Raw genomic sequence first — 22054 nt, forward strand, 5'->3', positions numbered from 1 at the left:
GATGGGTCATAAATAACTTTGGGGGGAGGGTTCTATCTGTAACTGTTAAGTGACTAATCATTAAGCGTTTTAAAAAGTGATATAGCAATGCATGTTGGTACATGTCCTTGTTACTCTATATCCTGGAGAACCAGTAGGATGGTGGTTGTGCATTACACTAACCTTACAAGATAACCCATTGTGCCTGGGGCAGTGTGTGTGTGTGTGAGAGAGCAGATTGGTTTATCCAAAAATGTTGACAGCTTTTATATCACCAGGAGAGTAAAATATGTTTCCCTTGTCATTTCTTACAAGGTTTATTATAAGAATAAAAATATCCTGTTATTAAAAGACAGCACTTCTTAACTCCAAATATAGTTGAATCTTTTCCAACAACAGCAACAAAAAACCTTTCCAATAAAATGTGAAGGGCAGGATGAAAGGGCCGCAATGAAGCTTAAGACGGAGAGAAACACGGTCAGGGATATCGATGGTGGGAAAGTATGTCCCAGGAAGTTTCGCAAATGCAAGTGTTTTCATTCATTCGCTCATTCAGTCATTTGTTCATTCATTCCCAGGCTTTGATGTAATTTTTGGGTGTACCTTTGACTGATTTTATCTGTGCTTCTTTTGTTCCAGAAAGGCATGCCCCAAACACTGAGCTCTGCCAGCATGTTTACTTCTTGTGGCTTCAGCCCTCATCACCTCCATCCTTCCAAAGAAGATGATGAAGGAGGACTGATCTTTCAAGATGGGAACCTTACCTCAGCATCTCTTGATGCTTTAATTCAACACCTTATACCTACAGCTGACTACTACCCTGAGGTAAATATTTGGTTACTGTGAGCTGCCATTTGTTCTGATGAATTGGACCGTCACTTTTTGAAAGCTGTCAACAGTTTTTAAATTAGGAAAGTTTCTTTTGATGCAGGTGACAAATCAACAATATACAGATAGTCCTCGACTTAACAACCATTCATTTAGTGACCGTTCAAAGTTGCAACCACACTGAAAAAATGACTTATAACCGTTTTTCACACTTACGACCATTTCCACATCCCCATGATCGAAATTTGGGCATTTGGAAACTGGCATGTATTTATGATGGATGCTGTATCCTGGAGTCATGTGATCACCTCTTGCAACCTTCTGAAAAGCAAAGTCAGTGGGGACGCCAGATTCACTTGATCGTGTTAACAACTGCAGTGATTCAGATAACAATTGTGGCAAGAAAGGTTATAAAATGGGGCAAAATTCATTTAGCAGCTGTCTTACTTAGCAAAAGAAATGTTAGCTCAATTGTGGTCATAAGTTATGGACTACCTGTACAGTAATGTTTTTTGTTCCACTTGCCTCTGTGTCAAATTTGTACCTTTTTACCAGAAATATAAATTGATATGCATGCACTTTCCCAAGCATCACTATTCTGTAGGGGTTTTGTTTGTTTTTATGACACAGAACTCTAATTCACAATGATAAATTAGTAAAAATATCTCTGACTAGAGAACATCTTAAATAGTTATTGTCCTCAGTGTCAGTGGGAACACCACCAAAAGCAAATAAGTTGTAAACTAGCTATACTTCAACAGTTGATGTTATTCCTATGTATTAGCCAAAACAATAATCCCAATTTCTGAAAAGATACTATACAGAACATAGCATGATTTATCACTCTTAAAGGACTCCTGTATTTAGAAGTAGATATCTTGCCCATCCATTTTCAATATTTATGTCTAATGGCCGTTTATTTGCTTGTCAGTTTATATGTTTATTTTATAGTACTTATATCCTGCTCCTATCCCAAAAGCCTCTAGGCAATGGAAAATGTCGCACAAAGAAAACAAAAACTATAATAAGAATTTTTCTTAACTATTAATCCTTGTTAGTTCTTATTACTTTATTTTAAAATCTAATATAGTTTAAAACATTCACACCAAATACACCAACAAGTGTCCCCTGTTTATATACTGTCCAGATAGACTGAAATTGCAACCGCCGTATTCTGTTTCAGAATAAACCACTGAACGATCTCCTGCCTTTGAGAAGGAATTTTTGCATATTTAGTTGTCTAGCCAGTGGTTGTTAGATGAATGTTCCTGTTTCCTTTCCTCAGAAGGCCTATATCTTCACATTCCTGCTGAGCTCAAGACTGTTCATCGAACCACATGAACTTCTGTCCCGTGTTTGTCACAAGTGCATTGAGCAGCAGCAACTGGATGACCCAGTGCTGGATAAGGTTGGTATGTTTGATGATTGCAGGTGATAAGATGAGTAAGGGTAGCATTCACAGTGTGACAACAGGATTACAATATAACAAGAGCCGTGGTGGCGCAGTGGTTAGAATGCAGCGCAGCAGGCTAACTCATTGCTTGCTGCCAGGAGTTAGATTCTGACTGTCTCAAGGTTGACTCAGACTTCCATCTTCCCAGGTCGGTAAAATGAGGACTCAGATTGTTGAGGGCGATATGCTGACTCGATAAAATGCTTAGAGAGGGCTGTAAAGCATTATGAAGCGGTATATAAGTCTAAGTGCTATTGCTATTACAGTGCATTTGGAAAAAGCTTCCGATTGTACCTGTTCTCATTTCCCTTGCTACATATGTCCCTTTGTCCCCATGGAGAGTTTGGTAATCCTAAGGGTTTGGCATGTTTAAATAGGACCTCCACGCCTGACAGCAAAACTCCCAAGTAGTAAGAATAGTTGTAATTCATGTATCCTTCTTTCTTCCTTTTCTAACCTTCAATCTTCCCAGGTGCCAGGGAATAAGATAATAATAATAATACTCTTTCGTGAGCTGGTATTCCTGTGTCATTTGTTATATACTTTTGTCTTAGGTTTTGATTAAAAGCCGGCCTTTTTTAGGTAACCCATCACTGTCAGCTCCCCAGAGCAGGATACAATTGCTCACAAACAGTACCCATGACGGTTAGACGCTAATACATCTATATTTGGAAGTACTTTTCTCTGTCTGGTGCCCAGATAAATGCATTTGGGAATGATTTGGCTGCAGTTGTCTGATACAGATGTGGAGAACCAGAGCCACACGCATCCTTTTATTTTTTTCCTGTAGTTGTTGGAGCCCCCCTTGACTGTAATTGCTGAAAATTACTGCACTGTTTCTTGCCATTTTAATAATGGAAATGCAAACAATATAATAATGTAAGCCCTCAAGTGGGTTTAATATATTTAAAGCGAATTCAACCCAAAATTCTGCTTCCCAAATCTCAGGAAAAACAAGCAGAAATTCCTGCCCCAATCTTGTGTAGTGCTGTCCTGATGATTTTGCTTGGTCACCTTGCTCTGTACAGCCCTCAGGCTCCCCCAAAAAGTACAGCCTGGTTCTAATGGCGTGCAGAAGGCTTATGTTGAAATTGTCCCATTTGCTTGGTCTCTTTGACTAAAATACCCTTCTAGCACTTTCACATAACAGCCATAACACTAACTTAACAACTGCAATGATTCACTTAACTAACATCTGTGGCAGGAAAGATCATAAAACATAAAATCTCACTTAATCACCTGCTTAGCCCTAGAAATTTTGGGCTTAATTGTGTTTATAAGTAGAGGACTACCGGTACTTGTCCCTTGTCTCATTCTGAAAAACAGTGCAACTATCCCAAATTATTTCTCTGCATATGCTGAGCTTCTCTACAAGAGCTAATGGTAAAACATTGGGAGGAATTGCTGTGTTGCCTCCTGCTGTAAAAGTAGCAATCTCTCTTGCAGAATTTTAAAGACAAATGCATGCCTTACAAGAAAGGGCACCATTATGTAGCTAAAGAAGTGGGTCCACACAGCAGTATTTGAAATACCAGAGGTCTTAACTGCTCTTTGAAATTATAGTTACAGACATTTCTCCTCCTGCCATTCTATTTCATGGTTAGGGGTGCTTTGTTAGCAGAAACATTTCTTTATAAAGCTGCATGCAATGGGTTGGTAGATTGTATATTCCCATTTGGCAGTTCTGCCCCTGAAAATAAGAATTGATATAAAGAGTGGTAGTAAATCTTGTACACTGAACCTACAAATCTTATAATAACTGTTCATATTTAAACTCGCTGTTCAAACCGGTCAGTCCTAGAGGAGATCAACCCTGACTGCTCTTTCGAAGGCCAGATCCTGAAGCTAAAACTCAAATACTTTGGCCACCTGATGAGAAGGAAGGACTCACTGGAGAAGAGCCTAATGCTGGGAAAGATTGAGGGCAATAGAAGAAGGGGACGACAGAGAATGAGGTGGCTGGATGGAGTTACTGAAGCAGTAGGCGTGAGCTTAGATGGACTCCAGAAGATGGTAGAGGACAGGAAGGCCTGGAGGAACATTGTCCATAGGGTCGCGATGAGTCGGACACGACTTCGCAGCTAACAACAACAAACTCGCTGTATTGTTAAATTCCTCAGAAAAATGTTAACAGCAGATCTTCAAGAATCACTTATTGTTAACTTATTTTATTGATCTTTATTATTAATTTATTAACAGTCTCCACTTCTTCTATCTTACGCAGACATACAAATCTGTACATATAATCTTGGAACACAATAAATGAAACCTATAAATAGCTAAAATGACTGCATTGTTGCACACCTATAAAGACATTAAATCCCTAAGTCTTGCGACACAGACCAAGCAGCTGTATTCAGACAGTAGAAAATTTTATTTTCAGCAGCTGAGATCCCCAAGAGAGGAAGAAGATTCAGCTCTCTTCTAAGCAAGATGCAGCAGGATAATAACAAATGCAAAAATAGACGAGTTGCTAAATTGTTTTTCTGTTAAAGTCAGTGGCAAAATATGTAAATGTGTACTGCAGGGTACATGATTTGCAGTGATGCTTTCCAAAGGTAGGTGTAAAGACCCATTGCAGCTTTTGGGCATGTGCTGAATTACCTTGTTCAGAGTATATGGTAAAAAACAAGTGTTTCACTATGATAGGAGTTTTTCCATGCTTATTCTCTGTATACTAAGGAATTTCTTTCATCTGGCCTGGATTATCAATACAGGTAGTCCTCAATTTACAACAGTTCGCTTAGTGACTCTTCAAAGTTACAACGGCACTGAAAAAGTAACTTATGATCATTTTTCACATTTGCAACCGTTGCAACATCCTTGTGGTCATGTGATTTACATTCGGGTGCTTGACAACTGGTTCACATTTATGACCTTTGCAAGGTCCTGGGTCATGTGAACACCTTTTACAACCTTCTGACAAGCTAAGTCAATGGGGAAATCAGATTCATTTAACAGCTGCAGTGATTCACTTAACAAATGTGGCAAGAAAAGTTGTAAAATGAGGCAAAACTCACTTGATAAATTTCTCACTTAGCAACCTGAATTTTGGACTCAATTTTCGTAAGTTGAGGGCTGCTGTATTTTATAGACACCTTGACAAAAGCGGGAGAGAGAATGCACGGTCCCAATTTCCTTGACCTTTTCAAAAGTCTTTTAACTGCTATATTACGTCCAGTGATAGTTTCCTTGAAACCTATTTTGGCCAAATACTAAAATAGCTCTACTGACCAGTTTTTGCGGAAAAGGCAGGAAGCTTCAATACATACAATATAATTTTGTTTGATTAAAGGGTACCTTTCATTTGGAGGCCAAAGCAAGGAAAATTTCTGTTCTCATCTAGAGTTTCTATTACTGTAATGGGTATGTGTGCTGTTTCAAAGGGAACTTGCTGAAATGACTCCTAAAAATATTTCGGAAGTGACAGGGCATCATGCATAATCACAAACAAATATATTAAAAACAAAGACTAGGAAAAATACTAAATTGATTTACAGCAGCGAGTTGTTGGATTCAAACTAAACCTTTCCAGGCTAACCAGTAGCTGTGCAGTGTGAACGGACAAATATTAGGTATAGCCAAAGATGCAATGGTTGAGAAATGTCATTTTTGCTAAATCCATCACAAAAATATATATGCAGATTTAAATAAAAAAGGTAGATTATTTTTTTTAAACCCAATAGATTAATGGAAAAATCAACTAAAATGTGATTATAAATTTCTACAAAATTAACCCAGATGGGAAGTTGAATGATTCACTCATCCCTACCTAATCTAAGGAGATTTATCATCCATGTTAGGTTTATTACACATATGCAAGCTTTCCAGTTATCCTGCAAATGCTTTAATTTTAAATTAAGGTCCTCTTCTCTCTCTCAATCCGTTGATATACTTCCCTTAATTTTTCATCTTTCATTCCTTAACCTCTATTTTAGGCACGGATCAGAAAATTTGGGCCCAAGATTTTACAGTTATTAACAGAATGGACGGAAACCTTTCCTTATGATTTTCAGGAAGAAAAGATGATTGGATGTTTGAAAGACATTATCCACCGGATAGCTCCATGTGATGAGGTGAGGATGATCACAGGTAATGCTGGGAATTTATAAACCAAGAGGTGGTGGGTGCTGGGTGGATGGATGATGATGGGGTGTCGTTACCTATATGCTACTCCAAAATTTAATAATATTATTCTGAACAAGCAATTTGTATAGGTATGGTCGGACCGTTTCATGTTATTTCCAAAAGTATTTTATGACAGGTGCCTATAAATAAGGCAACTGCCCTATCCTTGCTGACAACTGAAAAGTTTGCGCTGGCTGGAGAATTTCACAAATGGCGATGCAGATTTCTTGTAAAAGCAAAATGCTGGGTCAAAGGGATTTTGGATCCTAGCGAACTCATTCTTTGACCTTTGATTTTAAACATTCCTCATCTGATTTTGCTGTTTGGGGAAAATAAAACAGAAATAAGGTCTTTTCTGTTTTCCGATAGAATAATCGCATTCATTTGAAAATAAACCAATAAAATAAAATAGTAAAACACGGACACTACCATTTTATAAAAAGAGGCATTTAGAACATATGCAGGGAAAATAGTTCAATCTAGAAAATGAATCTTACATTTGTTATATTCCAAATGAAAACCTTAAAGAAAGATGTAATTTCCAGCTTGAAAAAGCTGTATGTTTATTACAGGTTGGATGGTGTAAACTTGTTTGTATCACAAAGTAATAGAAATAATGAAATTAAAATTTCTGCACAATGAAAAAGAAAAGTGGGAGGGACCTTGACACGTTGGACAAGCATCTTATGGACGGGGCTATGATTTCAGGGTGTCATTTTGAGGTGTAGCATGTAGGCTCTTTTTAGGTTTTTGATGTGCTGAACTTAAAGCAGAACTCTTGTTTTTTTTTCCTGCCAGGAATGTGAAATCATTTCTCAGTATTCATTGCCAAAACAAGCAGTTGACTTCTGAGATCTATAGGGCACAACAAAGGAGATAGATGGGTTGCATATTGCTTTAGGGCCACTTCCTGCTTAGATAAATTAGTTTCAAATTCCTTTCCCCTCCAGTGATTTCATTCTTTCAGTCTGCAGTAGTTATCTTCCTTTTTGCCAGATCGTTCATGTTTAATTCTACTATCAGGCCATAGCCTTCATTTTCATTTGTAGTGTTCTATAACAAAGCCTGATTGTGGAACTTGAATAGGGAAAAGTGGAAACAGACGTAGATGCATAGGCACATAGGTGCATCTTGTCTATGACTGACGGACTGATACCACCACCACAATTGCAAAAATTGCAAAACCAATTGTCAGAACCGTATCATGTAGTTAATTATCGGTTTAAACTATAAACAGCTACAGTAACCATCAAGCTCTTGGTAGAAGCTGAAGTGGTTTAATCAGGCAACATCCAGTCCATTATATCAAGGATGGTCACTTGGAAATGGTGGGTATTTGATTTGGAGTGCACCAAAACTAATTGCATCCCTTGCAACAATATAAGTAGTAGGCTCCAATTTGAGAAAGTCACTGGGACCAAGTTTATTCTTCCAAGCTTTTGGGCTTATGCTGAAGCCCATCATCAGGGAGCTTTTTTCCTCTCCAGAATATGAGACAGAAATTTCCTGATGACAAGCTCCAGCAACGAGCCCAAAAACTTGGAAGAATAAATCTTTGGTCCCAGTGACTGACACATTGGATCCTACAATATGATCCTGGGGCATGTATATTTACCTTCATTTGCAATATAAGTAGTTTCCACATCATAGAAATTAATAGTTGTACTGGATAAGTCAGATCTGACTTGAATATTGTGTCCATTTGAAGGCAGAGAAGAGTAGTAAGGATGATCAAAAGACTGGGAGTCATATCTTACCAAGATAGATAAAAGAAATTAAATATGATTAGTCTTGAGAAAAGACATCTGAGGGCTACCTTGAGCTGAAAGAAAGTGATTGGCCAAAGTCATTATCTAACTTTCATATCTAAAGAAGGACCACAGCCTGGATCACTCTGCTCTTAATACACATTATACTACATGATTCTCTATAGCAATATATAAGCTTATTTTATGTCAGGTTCCAAAACATAAACAGACTGTGATTCTTCCAAGCAGATTTCTTTACTGTCCCTCACCTATACGTAGATATTAATCCTGCCAAATTAAAGCAAACTACCTCCTCATAAAGCATATACCATATTTTTCGGACCATAAGACGCACCTGACCATAAGACGCACCCAGTTTTTAGAGCAGGAAAACAAGAAAAAAATTCTTTCTCCTTCTCTCTCTCTCCCTCCCTCTCTCTCTCTCTCCCTCCCTCTCCCATTGTCCCTTCCCTCCCTCCCTCTTTATCCTTCCCTCTCTGCATTAGAGCACGGAGGCGGCCCTGCAGCCCGGCTTTCTCTTGCAGAAAGCAAGCTGAAACGGAGTGAGGGAGATTGCCAGAAATGCGAATCGGCCGATTTCGCGCTCCTGCAAACTCCCTCGCTCGGTTTCAGCTTCCCTTGCTACAAGAGAAAGCAGGCTGAAACGAGGGAGATTGCAGCAGCGCGAGATCAGCCGATTCGCATTCCTGGCAATCTCCCTCACTCCGTTTCAGCCTGCTTTCTCTTGTAGCAAGGGAAGCTGAAACCGAGCAAGGGAGAGTGCAGGAGCGTGAGATCGGCGTTTCTCAGCACGTGCCGATTCGTGCTCCTGGCAATCTCCCTTGCTTTCCACTTGCGGAGGTTGGGGCTGGCCATACGGATCACCTTCGGACCATAAGACGCACCCTTGTTTTCCCCCCCACTTTTGGGGGAAAAAAGTGCATCTTATGGTCCGAAAAATACGGTACTCTGGGAACTATTAGGGAGGAGCTGTGTTTACCCTCTTTCTCTCACATAAATTATCTGTAGTGAATTGTCTCTTGCTCCTCTAGAACAGGGGTCCCCAGCCTATGGTCTGTGGCCTGGTACCGGGCCATTGCCTATTAGCCACTCGGTTCTGGGAATAGCTGGCGAGCCCCACCCCACTCACAGTAGTACCGTCGCACAGGTCTTAGTAGCCCCATTTGCGCATGCGCAGGGACGCTAGCACTGCCGCCAGCTTCATATGGGCACCGGTGGCCTGCATGCACAAGCACTCATGCCATGGGCATGCATGGCCCATTTGTGCATGTGCAGACATTAGCCTGCACACCATGGGTGTACACAGCCCACTTGCACATGCACACACATGCTAGCACCACCATTGTACGAGTGCCCATTTGCACATGTATGTGTGGAGCTGCATGTGCACACATTTCTCTGCTGCTCCCTTTTCTTCTGGGCTGCCAAGCTGGAAAGGTTGGGGAACTCTGCTCTAGAATGCACCCCCTCCCGCCTGGGAATCCAGACTACATTCCTTCACAGATTTATATCAGTAAGGAACTGGGCATAAGTGCTTAATTAAATGCTTTTCTCCATCCTTATGACTAGCAGCCTTAATCATATTCAACTTGTATCTTTCTTTAGCCCAGCTTGTGTAATTGCAATGTTTTCTATTTTTTTATTTATGTATTTCAAGAGATATAAGGCTGCTCAACTCAGATAGTGAAACTCTGGGTGTTTTACAACAACAACAACAGAGTTGGAAGGGACCTTGGAGGTCTTCTAGTCCAACCCCCTGCTCAAGCAGGAAACCCTATACCATTTCAGACAAGTGGTTGTCCAATCTCTTCTTAAAAACTTCCAGTGTTGGAGCATTCACAACTTCTGGAGGCAGGTTTTTCATACATAACATCAACTACCAAACATCCAATATATAAATACAAAATCTAAATATTGGGGTGAACTGCCCTAATCGTTGTTAGAATTGATCCCCAATTGAACCACCTTTTATATACCTAGCAATAGTATTAGGATGCAATGCAATTTGTCCCCTCACCTATTTCTATCACAGTTATTTTCATAGCTGGTTGCTTTCATCTCATCCATCTGGCCCACTTACCTAGTGATTTTCTGACAGCAGGAATGAGGTGGAGAAGAGGTATAGATAGTTACCACTTTTGAGGTTTGACATTCTTTTATGTTTGACACATGTTGATTCAGAAAGAACAGATAGGAAAGAAAGAACAAAAGAAAACCGTGATGAAAAGGCCCAGCTTTGTATTGCAACTCCTCAATCTCTTCAGTGTAACCATAGGAACATGCATAAAGAAGTGCATTTTCATTGGCTGCAAGCATGATTGTCTAGTTTTGGGGCTGCAGATATGGGTCTAGGATGATTGGTATTGCTAAACAGATTTGGCTGGCATTAATGGCTGGCATTAATGAGGCCAATGAGAAAGAAAGAAAGAAATACAGAGACTTTGATTATTAAGAACTAAATGAGATGGGCTCTCTGAATCCTTGATAGGACCATTTTTTAAAAAAACAAGACTATACATCACTGTGTTTTTGCATTTGTTTGTATTATAACCCTGGAAATTGAGCAATGTATACTTCACTCATTGGGTGAATGAAAGCAGAAAGAGAGTGACTAGAATGAAACATATCAAATTTATCTCATGCCCTTTCACTGATTACACCTTTTATTCCTGCTGTTTTTCAGACAAAAGACAGGCAGGGCTTCCTTGTTAAGTATAGTTAACTCTGTTTTTCTTCTCACTTTGTCAGGGTTATGGCAAGGAGGACCTTCTTTTATGCTTTCATTCTGGATCCTTTTTTCTATTATTATACACTCAATATATGCTGTTTCTTGTCCCAATCTATGTAATTATCTGCTTTTCAGGATTTTACCTTTTTCTACCTAACCTTCCTCATCCAATGGCATTTTAGAAGGTTCATGAAATCCTGGCATTTATTTTTGGTTTCTGTAATTATTGTTTACTCTGACACCAATAGAGGTGTTTGCATTCAGGTTTATTAAATTCTGATTTCCAATCCTGCTGAGTAAGATAAAAACATCTTAGTTTTCTGCTTTGGATAAAATGACAGCCTTTGATTTATATCAAAGTAGGAGCTATGGGAGGTGAGAGAAGGAATAGAAAATAACATTTTAGCAATCAGTAGCAGCAATAACAGTGAGTACATTTTTAAAAAGTAAGGTTAGTACAGAAGCCTTTTATGGCACATATGTACATATATGCACATGCATACACATATTCCTAAAGTTGAGTTCCTTAGAAAAACTATTTACCCTGTGGATTTTTTTGGGATCAGGCCAGATATAGAGGCCAGCCATTAAACAGGATCTGTCAATCTGAACAAAGAAAGGATGCAAGCATAATTATAAGAGTACAAAGGAAGCAAAATACAAATGCTGCCAAAATTTTATTTGCTGGGAGTTATTTGGGCAGAAACACCCCCCCAGATAAAATAAGAACTCTATAACATCTAGCAAAACCAAAACGACACCTATATACATGGCCATCTCCAGACAGAATACACAAAAATTGAATTAATTATACCGATACAAGGAGATGGAAGAACTCAGTTCAAATAATAAAGGGCTGTAGAACAGGTCACAAACCACTCAGATTCAATTTCCAAGCCAAGCTAAAGCTGGATAAACAAACCAACTGGTTTCACACTTGAATGTTGGGCATATACTCACCATTTTCAAGGAGAGCATCAAGAGTCACTTTAAAGTCTTGAACCTCCTGGGAGGCAACTAAGGAACTATGGGGTGAATCAAAGTCATGAAAGATAGGCTGTTGAAGGCCAAAAATCAGAAGAAAGCAAACTCGATGTCAGAAGAAACTGAGAAATGGCAGAAAGAGAAATTAAAACTAAGAAAGACTTAAGATCTTAAGAAAGAATTTAATAATTTCAGAAGCAATTAGAAGAGATTTTTAAAAAACAGTATTACGATCATATCTGTAGAGGCAGGGAAAGAATTGTGGAAAAACAAGAAACATCTTCCAAAAGATCTCTGGATTCAGAAGGACGTTCCAGTCTCAAACTGGAATTTGAGGATACCAATAGACCAGACATGTCAAACACAAGGCCCGGGGGCCAGATGCGGCCCGCGAAGTGGTTTCATGCGGCCCGCGAAGCCATCCTAGAAACAGTGAGGGAACAGCCCCCACTGCCTTGGCCCTGGCCCAGAGACCCTCCTTCTGCCAGAGACCCTCACATCTGTCCCACTCCTGCCCAGGCCCCCATAGGCACCCTCGATGCGAACAATGTAGAGCTGGCCATGCCCACCCAGTAGGCCATACGCACTCTAGCCACACACACCCAGTAGGCCACGCCCACCCAGGCCACACCCACCCGGCCCCTTGAGGGCAACCGCAATGCTGATGCGGCCCCCAATGAAATTGAGTTTGACACCCCTGCAATAGACAGATAGTAACTGATTCAAAGAAGATGAAAATATGGAAATGGATTACTGAAAAACTGTACAGTAAATGTATCAATATCCTACATACCTTAGTAAATGTTTCCTATTTCCAAAAATCCTTACTATTAAAAGATGAAATTAGATCAGCACTCTGGTCATTACCACGTGGAAAGGCTCTGTGAAATATGTACACAAAAATAGCCAAGGTTCTAGCAAATCACGCTAGCAAATCCAAAGAACAATACAGTAGCCAACAAATTGAGAGAAGTAATCTACCTATCAGTACCAAAAAAAGAAGAGTTAATGGATAAATGTTGATACATGCTGGATAATCAAGAAAGCCAAAGCATAGCAAACAGAAATCAACTAGGCTCTCTCCCCCACTTCCCTTCTTTCATTTGGAATAGCAGATATATTTGTGGGTTATGAATGTGTCACTTTCCTTAATCAAAATCAGTAGTTAATTGGCTTTGGCAGGCCTATGCTTATTTGAATGAAAAAGTGCAATCCAGAATCAGATGTGCAGAAAAATCCTGGGGTCATTGAATTCATTATCTCTCTTGCTGATACTATTTTACAATAATACCTTGCAGCAATATTTTTCCTGCTCGTGGTCCTATCCATTTCTTGAGGCTCCTTGCAGTGCTTAGAAAGGTATGTAGCATACTAAAAAGGATCTCTCTTTTTTGCCAAGAGTTGTGCTTTGCATTTTGAAAGAAAAGACTTAATTAAAATGTGAATTCCTAAGCCACCTGCTGGGGCTTGCCATCATCTTTAAATGCAGTTACTTAAGAATGATGTGCTTTGGCTTAAAGTACAGAAAACGAAAAACAGCATCCATATTTTTTTTTCTGTTGTGATGTATACTTTCATCTTATTATTCCACCCACCCTGCCACTTTTTTCCCAAATAGCATGGGATTTCTCTTTCCCAGTTTAATAACATTAAATTAATTAGATTATTCTGCATTAGTGCTTTAGCATTTTTGATCTGGATGCTAAAAATAAAAAAAATGAGATTGGATTTAATATGATATTTTTACAGTAATACCTAACATGAACCATTTTTTTTAAAAAAGGAAATACTGCAAGTTAAATTTGTTTGGCCAATGGGATAGTTCAAGAAAAAGGACTTTCTTCATAGAATAACAAATGAAGCTCATCCTGAAATTGCTTAAACAGGGAACCAACTCCTGTTTAGCCTCTGTAGAATATTGCTGATTCAACTTTGACCAAAAGATTTTGTAAGCTTTGTTTATATTAAAACACATGTGTTCTTCATTCAAGGCCATGCCCTTCTTTTGGCTGTTGGAGAAGCCCTGCAATTGGATATATATAAGGAAATAAACAACAGGGTTTGGGTATGCCACCCCTATCCCAAGTATGTTCCATTTATGCTTGCCCTATCCCTTTCTGTGAGCTTTCTCTATCAGGGATAGGCAACCTGAGTTCCAGAACCAAGAACTGTAGTACATTTTTGGACATGTATCCTAGTTTGCCATTTTCAGGAAGAAAGCTGAAGCAGAAGAGCTTTATTTATTTATTTATTTATTATTTTTTTTGGTCAAGCACTGGGGAAATCAGGAGATGCAGGCAGTTCAAATGAATATAAAGATTTATTGCAAACTTAAGCTCTCTACAAGAATCTGAGCTACTAATGATCAAGGGAAATCAGCAGGTCTTGAGAAAGGCATTCAAGGTGGGCTGGACTTAAATCTCTTGTGGTCATGCAGGCATGACTGACGATGCATTTGACCCCTTCAGTCTGGTCATCTACAGTTTTAAAAAGCATGTGCCCCCTGTGATTATTAAAGTAGCTTCTAGTCATCCAAAGTTTGACCTCTTGTGCTACACATGATCTTTATCAGACTGATCGTGTTCAAGAATGTGGCAGTAGAACATATGTACAAAAACTATCCATATGGTGTTCAGAGAACAACTTGCACCTGAACATCGGCAAGACAAAAGAGATGGTGCTAGACTTCCAGAGGAAAAGAGAGGAACCTGCCCCACTTTACATCGGGGGGGGCGTGTGTGGAGAGAGTTTCCTCCTTTAAATTTCTGGGAGTATACCTCTGTGAAGATCTTACCTGGAAAGTTAATACAACCTCTGGGAAGATGTTACGTACCTGGAAAGTTAATACAACCCAGGTGGCCAGAAAGGCCCAACAGAGACCCCACTTCCTCAGGGTCTTGCGGAAGAACAAGGTAGAGCAACGGCTAATGACCTTCTTTTACCGGTCTACTATAGAGACCGTCCTCTCACACTGTATTGTGGTTTGGTATGCTGGCCTGACAGCCGCGGATAGGAAAGTATTACAGAGGGTGGTGAGCACAGCACAAGACATTGTGGGCTGTCCCCTGACACCACTGGATGACATCGCCAGGGCTTGCTGCCTTGGAAGAGTGAGGAAGATTCTCATGGACGACTCACACCCTGGTCGGTATCTCTTTACTCTCCTACCATTGGGTAGGAGATACAGGAGTATAGCCAGCCGTACCAACAGGCTGAAGAACAGCTTTTATCCATGGACTGTTAGGCTCTTGAATGGGAAATAATTTTATAATTTTATATATGATTGACTTGCGAGGCCAGTGTATTGTGCCATTAGCTCACATGGTGTAACAAGATGGTGGGTTTGTTGTCACTGTGAGTTGTGGGGGGGCATGAAGGGAGGCTCAGCCAATCTCACTGTATACATGGTTGTGCTTTGACAATAAAGGTTCATTCATTCATTCATGTATCCTTCAACATTTGATACTTAGCAGAGTTGAAGGTGAAGGTCAAAACTTACCCTATACATTAGTATTCAAGCTTTCTTTGGTTTTTATTGCTGAACAAGGCCTTTCTCTTTTGTCTATGTACTTCTTGTAGAAATTGGTCTCTATAACAGAGCAATTTCCATGGAGTGGGGATTTGGAGTTTGTGTCAGACTACTCTGGCACTGCTCCCACCCCTTCTAAAATCTATTTGGGCCCTTTCCTCCTCACTTTCAGAAAAGTATTATAACATGATTTCTTCAGCAAGCTTTAGGATGGGGTAATTTGTGAATTCATTTGAATATAATTTTTGTGTGTTACTCCCCATGTATTTTTATAGTATTAAACCTGAATGAGAGTGAGTGTGTAAGACAGAGAGTGGAATTGCATTGGAGAACAGACTAATAACTTAAACATTTCATAAAACATTTACCACTCAGTGAAGTATTAACATTACTGATTTTTATGGAAATTTTAAGGCAGTGAAACTGGTGGACAGAAATGAACATTAAAACTTAAATACAATAGTCAATTTAATGTGAATTCTAATGCAAATTTCAGTGGTCATTGGTTTTAGCTCTGAGGATACCTAGATTAATTAAATGTGGAAATAGAATAGAACAGAACAGAACAGAACAGAATAGAATAGAATAGAATAGAGCTGGAAGGGACCTTGGAAGTCTTCTAGTCCAGCCCCCTGCTCAAGCAGGAGAATCTATACCATCTCAGACAAGTGACTGTCTAGCCTCTTCTTAAAAATCTCCAGTGACGTAGCACCCACGATTTCTGGATGCAAGCTGTTCCACTGGTTAATTGTCCTCACTGTCAGGAAGTTTCTCCTTAATTCCAGGTTGCTTCTCTATTTGATCAGTTTCCAACCATTGTTTCTTGTCCTGCCCTCTTGTGCTTTGGTGAATAATGTGACCCCTCTTCTTTGTGGCAGCCCCTCAAATACTGGAACACTGCTATCATATCTTCCTTATTTCTTCTTTTCTTTAGACTAGCCAAACCCAAGTCCTGTAGCCGTTCTTCATATGTTTTAGTCTCCAGGCCTTTAATCATCTTAGTTGCTCTTCTCTGAATTTTTTCCAAAGTCTCAACATCTTTTTTGTGATAGGGTGACCAGAAGTGGCTGCAGTATTCCAGGTGTGGTCATATTAGGGTTTTGTAAAGCGGTATTAATACTTCACGTGATCTTGATTCTATGCCTCTGTTTATACAACCCAGAATTGTATTAGCTTTTTTGGCTGCTGCTGCACACTGCTGGCTCATAGTCTAGTGATCGTCCACTAGGACTCCAAGGTCCCTCTCAAAGTTACTGTTTTTAAGTAAAAATAATGTAAAATTTTAATAACCCCAAATTTAACAATGGTCAATAAGAAAGACATAGAGATAAAGGAGCTAATTCTGGATACACAAAAATGAAGCCTTAAGAGTATAAGACCAGAGCAGAGAAGTCAGCAACAGACAGCAAATGCCATCTCTGCAAAGAAGCTGAAGAAACAGTAGACCACCCAGTTAGCTGCCGCAAGAAGATCACATGGACTGTCTATAAACAAAAACATGACAAAGTAGCAACAATGGAACATTGGAATATATGCAAGAAATACTGCTTGCTTACGAATAAGATCTATTCCTGGACCACAAGATATAAAAGATAATAGAAAATGAAGACACTAAAGAGCTCTATTTGAAAGATCACTCGCAAGAACGTTATATTATGGAATGGAGAAAATGGATTGAGTTTATCCAGAACAAGTATAGGGTTAAGAAGTTTCATGTAGCATTTGAATAAGTCTTCTTTCTTTTTTTCTTTTTCTATTTTAGTTTTTCTATATACCTATATTTAATATTACTAAGGTTTGTCCTATCCTATATAAGCTAGAGAGTGATGGATTTTAGAGTTTATGGTTGTTAGTATATGGTTGTTTATGATTGTTTTTTTTATATATACCTTGTATTTAGCTCTGGGAAGTCGGGGGGGGGGAGAGGTAGGGGGGGAGGGAGAAGGGAGGGGGAGGGGGGACTGTTAAAGATAAACTGTATGTTAAAACTTTTCAATAAAAAAAAGAGCTCTGGGACTTTAAAATTCAAACAGACAAGCACCTGAGAAACAACACCTGAGACTTAACTATTGTTAAGAAAGACAACGATGTCTGGAAAGTGAATGTTGCAATACTTGGAGACAGAACTAAAGAGAAAGAACTGGGAAAAATCACAAAATGACCTGCAAGAAGAATGGCTGTGGCAAAAAAAACAAAGATAATGACAATAAAAATAGTGCAATTCCAAAACATCTGAAACATCACTTGAATGCCATTGGCATTGACAAAATCATCACCAGTCAGTTACAAAAGGCAGTTTTACTTGGAACAGCTTACATCCCGCAACAATCCGTTTGATATTATTAAGTAACAACCTCTGCCTATCCCAGGTCCTTAGGGAGGACTTGATAGGAGGACAAAAAGCCAAATCCAGTCAAAATGCTTGGCTGAAAGTGTGGCCAACAACAATAATATAATGCCCTATAGAGTTCAGGGTGGGAAAGTAGGGCAGGGTTTTTTCATGCGCCATCTCAGAGGAAGAAATAATTAGAAATAGTTTCTGAACTGACCCTTGTTGTTCAGAACTATGTTAGCTGCCACTCCAGCTGGGAGCTTTAGTAAAAACAAACCATTTCTGGGAGTCAATAGGTTTCATCACATTTCCAGTAGAAGGTCAAGACTGCTGTCCTCATTTCCTCTTTCTGGCAGTTGTGATGACCACTCCACAGTTACCCATTTGCAGCCATCCAGAGCATTAGCAGTTCATGTCTACAGAATGCCTGTGGTAGTATTTTCCTCTATTCCTCTTAGTTATATGTGGCTAGATGACATAATCCACAGAGGTTTTCTCTGTGACCCGCCTCACTAATTACATCAAATTGGCTGATGGCTTCCATATCAGTTGTCCCACAGAGACTTATGTCCATTTTAAGAAGAAGGCTCAAAGCATAGATGTCTGAGCCATTGCTTCAGAAGTGAATTTTCTTATCAGTGTTTAGAATAGAATAGAGCTGGAAGGGACCTTGGAGATCTTCTAGTCAAGCCCACTGCTCAAGCATCTCAGAAAAGTGACTGTCCAGCCTCTTCTTAAAAATCTCCATGATTTCTGGAGGCAAGCTGTTCCACTGGTTGATTGTCCTCACTATCAGGAAGTTTCTCCTTAATTCCAGGTTGCTTCTCTATTTGATCAGTTTCCAACCATTGTTTCTTGTCCTGCCCTCTTGTGCTTTGGTGAATAATGTGACCCCCTCTTCTTTGTGGCAGCCCCTCAAGTACTGGAATACTACTATCATATCTCCCTAATTTCTTCTTTTTTTAGACTAGCCAAACCCAAGTCCCACAGCCGTTCTTTGTATGTTTTAGTCTCCAGGCCTTTGATCATCTTAGTTGCTCTTCTCTGAATTTTCTCCAAACTCTTTTTTGTGATATGGTGACCAGAATTGGCTGACCGCTCGCTGCAGTGTTTGTCTCCCAGTTGATATCTGGATAGTTGAAGTCTCCCATTACTACTGTGGTCTGCTTCCTAGATACATTTGTTAACTGGCTGGCAAAGAGTTCATCTATTTCTTCTGATTGGTTGGGTGGCCTGTAATGTACACCTATGGGGATGTCACTTGTTTTCTCTTTTATATTGACCTATATACATGCTGGAAAGATTTTATCTTTGAACATGTGCATTTCTGTAGATATGTAGTGTTCTCTTACATATACTGCAACTCAGCCCTACTCTTTTTGTAGACCTGTTTCTTTTGAACAATTTGTATCCATATCCATCAGTCCATTCCATTCATGGGTTTCATCCCACCAGGTTTCTGTAATGCCAACTATGTCATACCCTCCCTCTTGTGCTATTGCTTCTAGTTCACCCTGTTTGTTCCCAAAGCTTTGAGCATTTGGATATAAGCATTTAAGACTTTTATGCCTGTCCGTGGGTATGTTTCCTGCATCTCCTGATAATAATAATAATATGTTGGAAGGGACCTTGGAGGTCATCTAGTCCAACCCCCTGCTAAGGCAGGAAACCCTATACCATTTCAGACAAATAGCTGTTCAGTCTCTTCTTAAAAACTTCCAGTGTTGGAGCATTCACCACTTCTGGAGGCAGGTTGTTCCACTGGTTAATTGTTCTAACTGTCAGGAAGTTTCTCCTTAGTTCTAGGTTGCTTCTCTCCTTGACTAGTTTCCATCCATTGCTTCTTGTCCTGCTTTCAGGTGCCTTGGAGAATAGCTTGGCTCCCTCTTCTTTGTGGCGGCCCCTGAGATATTGGAACACTGCTATCATGTCACCCCTCACCCTTCTCTTCATTAAACTACACATACCCATTTCCAGCAACCGTTCCGTATGTCAGAATCCATTTATATCTCATTTCATAATTGTATAGGTAGAACAACGTGCTATTACTGGGGATTCTGCCATCTCTCCGAGGGGGGGAGAGGATGGTTACTAAAGCGATTTTCAAACAACAGGGGATGTTTTAACGGGGGAAGGGAGGGGGACAGACAGGTCTGGTTTGTATCTTCATTTACAACTGAAAAGGAAAGCAATAACCATAAAACCAAAGGAACCAAAGGAAAGCAATAACCATAAAACCAAGGAGAGTTTCCTTTCCCATGGAAGGACCTGACACCTAGCAACTGACGACAGCCTGACCAAATGGATGAGGGGAGGGGCTGAAATGGGATTGGTTTATATAGGATTGAAATGTAACTTTTCTCAGATTCCGTCTTGTATTCCCACAATCGATTCCTTCCTAGTAAACATTTTCCTTTTGGACTAAACTTGCATCCAAGAGTTCTTATTTCCTAAGATGTGGATTGAGGTGGGTCCTGACACCGTATATGTTTTAGCCTCCAGTCCCCCAATCATCTTTGTTGCTCTTCCCTGTACTCTTTCTAGAGTCTCGACATCTTTTTTACATCGTGGTGACCAAAACTGGATGCAGTATTCCAGGTGTGGCCTTACCAAGGCATTGTGAAGTGGTATTAGTATTGATTGTTGTTTGAGGGGTTTTTCTTCTCATCACTGTCTATCTCATTGTTTGATTTGTTTTCTTGGGATTTATGACTGGTTTTGAGTTCTAGAGATTCTAAAGGTTGGTCACCCTTCCTCCTCCTGATGAGTTGGGCCAGTCCTTTTCCAAGTACATTTTTCCCTGTTTTGTGAGATACAGCCCATCCCTTCCCAAGAGTCCTTCACGTAGGAAATGCAATCCATGATCCAGGAAACCAAAGTTTTCTTGGCAACACCAGCCCTTTAGCCAATAGTTTATTTCTAAAATTCTTTTTCCTCTCAATGGATGTTGGCCTTTTGTTGGGAGTACTGATGAGAACACTACTTGTGCACCTAGCTTCTTAATTTTATTGGCTAGTTTGTAATCTCTCACTATTGTACGCAGGTTCTTAGTTGTGTGATTCGTCCCAATGTGGAGGAGGAGGAAAGGGTAGTAATCTGTAGACCTAACGATTTTGGTTAGGTTTTCAGCCACATCTTTGATTTTTGCTCCAGGGAGACTACATACCTCCCTGGATTGTATGTCTGGTCTGCAGATGGATGATTCTGTTCCTTTGAGGATAGAATCTCCTGTTACCAACACTCCCCTTCCTTTTGGGGGGGGGCTGCAGTCTGGGGTAATTTTCTGTTTATCTCAGGTGTGTTAGTTGATGTGATTTTTTGGGGGATGTTTGAAGTTTTTTTTGCTAGGTGTCTGCATGTTTTTTTGAGGGGGAGGTTGTGGGTCTCCATGTTTCCATCTAAGGGGAGAATCAATTGTTCAGTTTTAATGGGGCTGCTTCTGGTTGAGTTGGATTGGGCAGAAAGGTTTGTTAGTTGTATGCTGCTTCTTTCTTTGAGCACTGTGTTTCCTTCTATGTGTGACATACCTCCATTTGTCTTGCTCCAAGGGCTTATCAGTAGGGTCAAATCCTCAGGGAGTTATTTGTTCATTATTTGGTTTGGTTTGGGTATAGCTTTCTTTTGTAGATTGGGGTTTGGCTAGAGTTGCCTCTAAGTGCCTTACTTTCTCCTCTAATATTTCACATACCGTATATACTTGAGTATAAGCCGACTCGAGTATAAGCCGAGACCCCCAATTTCACCCCCAAAAACTGGAAAAAGTTATTGACTCGAGTATAAGCCGATCCGCCGTTCTGCAAGCCTCTGCCGCCAGCAGAGGCTCGATCCGCCATTTTGCAAGCCTGAATACACAGGAATACCCTGTGTGGCCGCGGCTCGTCGGCAGGTCTCCGTTCCTCCTGCCGACCTTTGGGGAGGTTTGGGCGCCTCCCCAAACCTCGGCAGGTCTCCGTTCCTCCTGCCGACCTTTGGGGAGGTTTGGGCGCCTCCCCAAACCTCCCCAAACCTCTGCAGGTCTCCGTTCCTCCGCGCAGACCTGCCGACCTTTGGGGAGGTTTGGGCGCCTCCCCAAACCTCGGCAGGTCTCCGTTCCTCCTGCCGACCTTTGGGGAGGTTTGGGCGCCTCCCCAAACCTCGGCAGGTCTCCGTTCCTCCGCGCAGACCTGCCGACGTTTGGGAAGGTTTGGGCGCCTCCCCAAACCTCCCCAGGTCTCCGTTCCTGTTTGGGGAGGTTTGGGCGCCTCCCCAAACCTCCCCAAACCTCGGCAGGTCTCCGTTCCTGTTTGGGGAGGTTTGGGCGCCTCCCCAAACCTCCCCAAACCTC

General features: G+C 40.5%; 1 protein-coding gene across 1 annotated transcript in view; it reads left to right on the forward strand.

The window, feature by feature from the left end:
- Positions 1–624: 624 nt before the first annotated feature.
- Positions 625–22054, forward strand: part of RASGEF1C (RasGEF domain family member 1C) — a gene marked incomplete at both ends in the record, with an annotated part of 65359 nt that continues 43929 nt past the window's right edge. The window contains 3 exons of the mRNA XM_083351731.1: positions 625–804; positions 2093–2215; positions 6199–6336. Coding sequence (XP_083207857.1) covers positions 625–804; positions 2093–2215; positions 6199–6336 — 441 coding nt within the window. The remainder of the gene's footprint in view (positions 805–2092; positions 2216–6198; positions 6337–22054) is intronic.

This window comes from Vipera ursinii (genome assembly GCF_947247035.1).
Source record: "Vipera ursinii genome assembly, chromosome: 2".
Classification (NCBI taxonomy): domain Eukaryota; kingdom Metazoa; phylum Chordata; class Lepidosauria; order Squamata; family Viperidae; genus Vipera; species Vipera ursinii.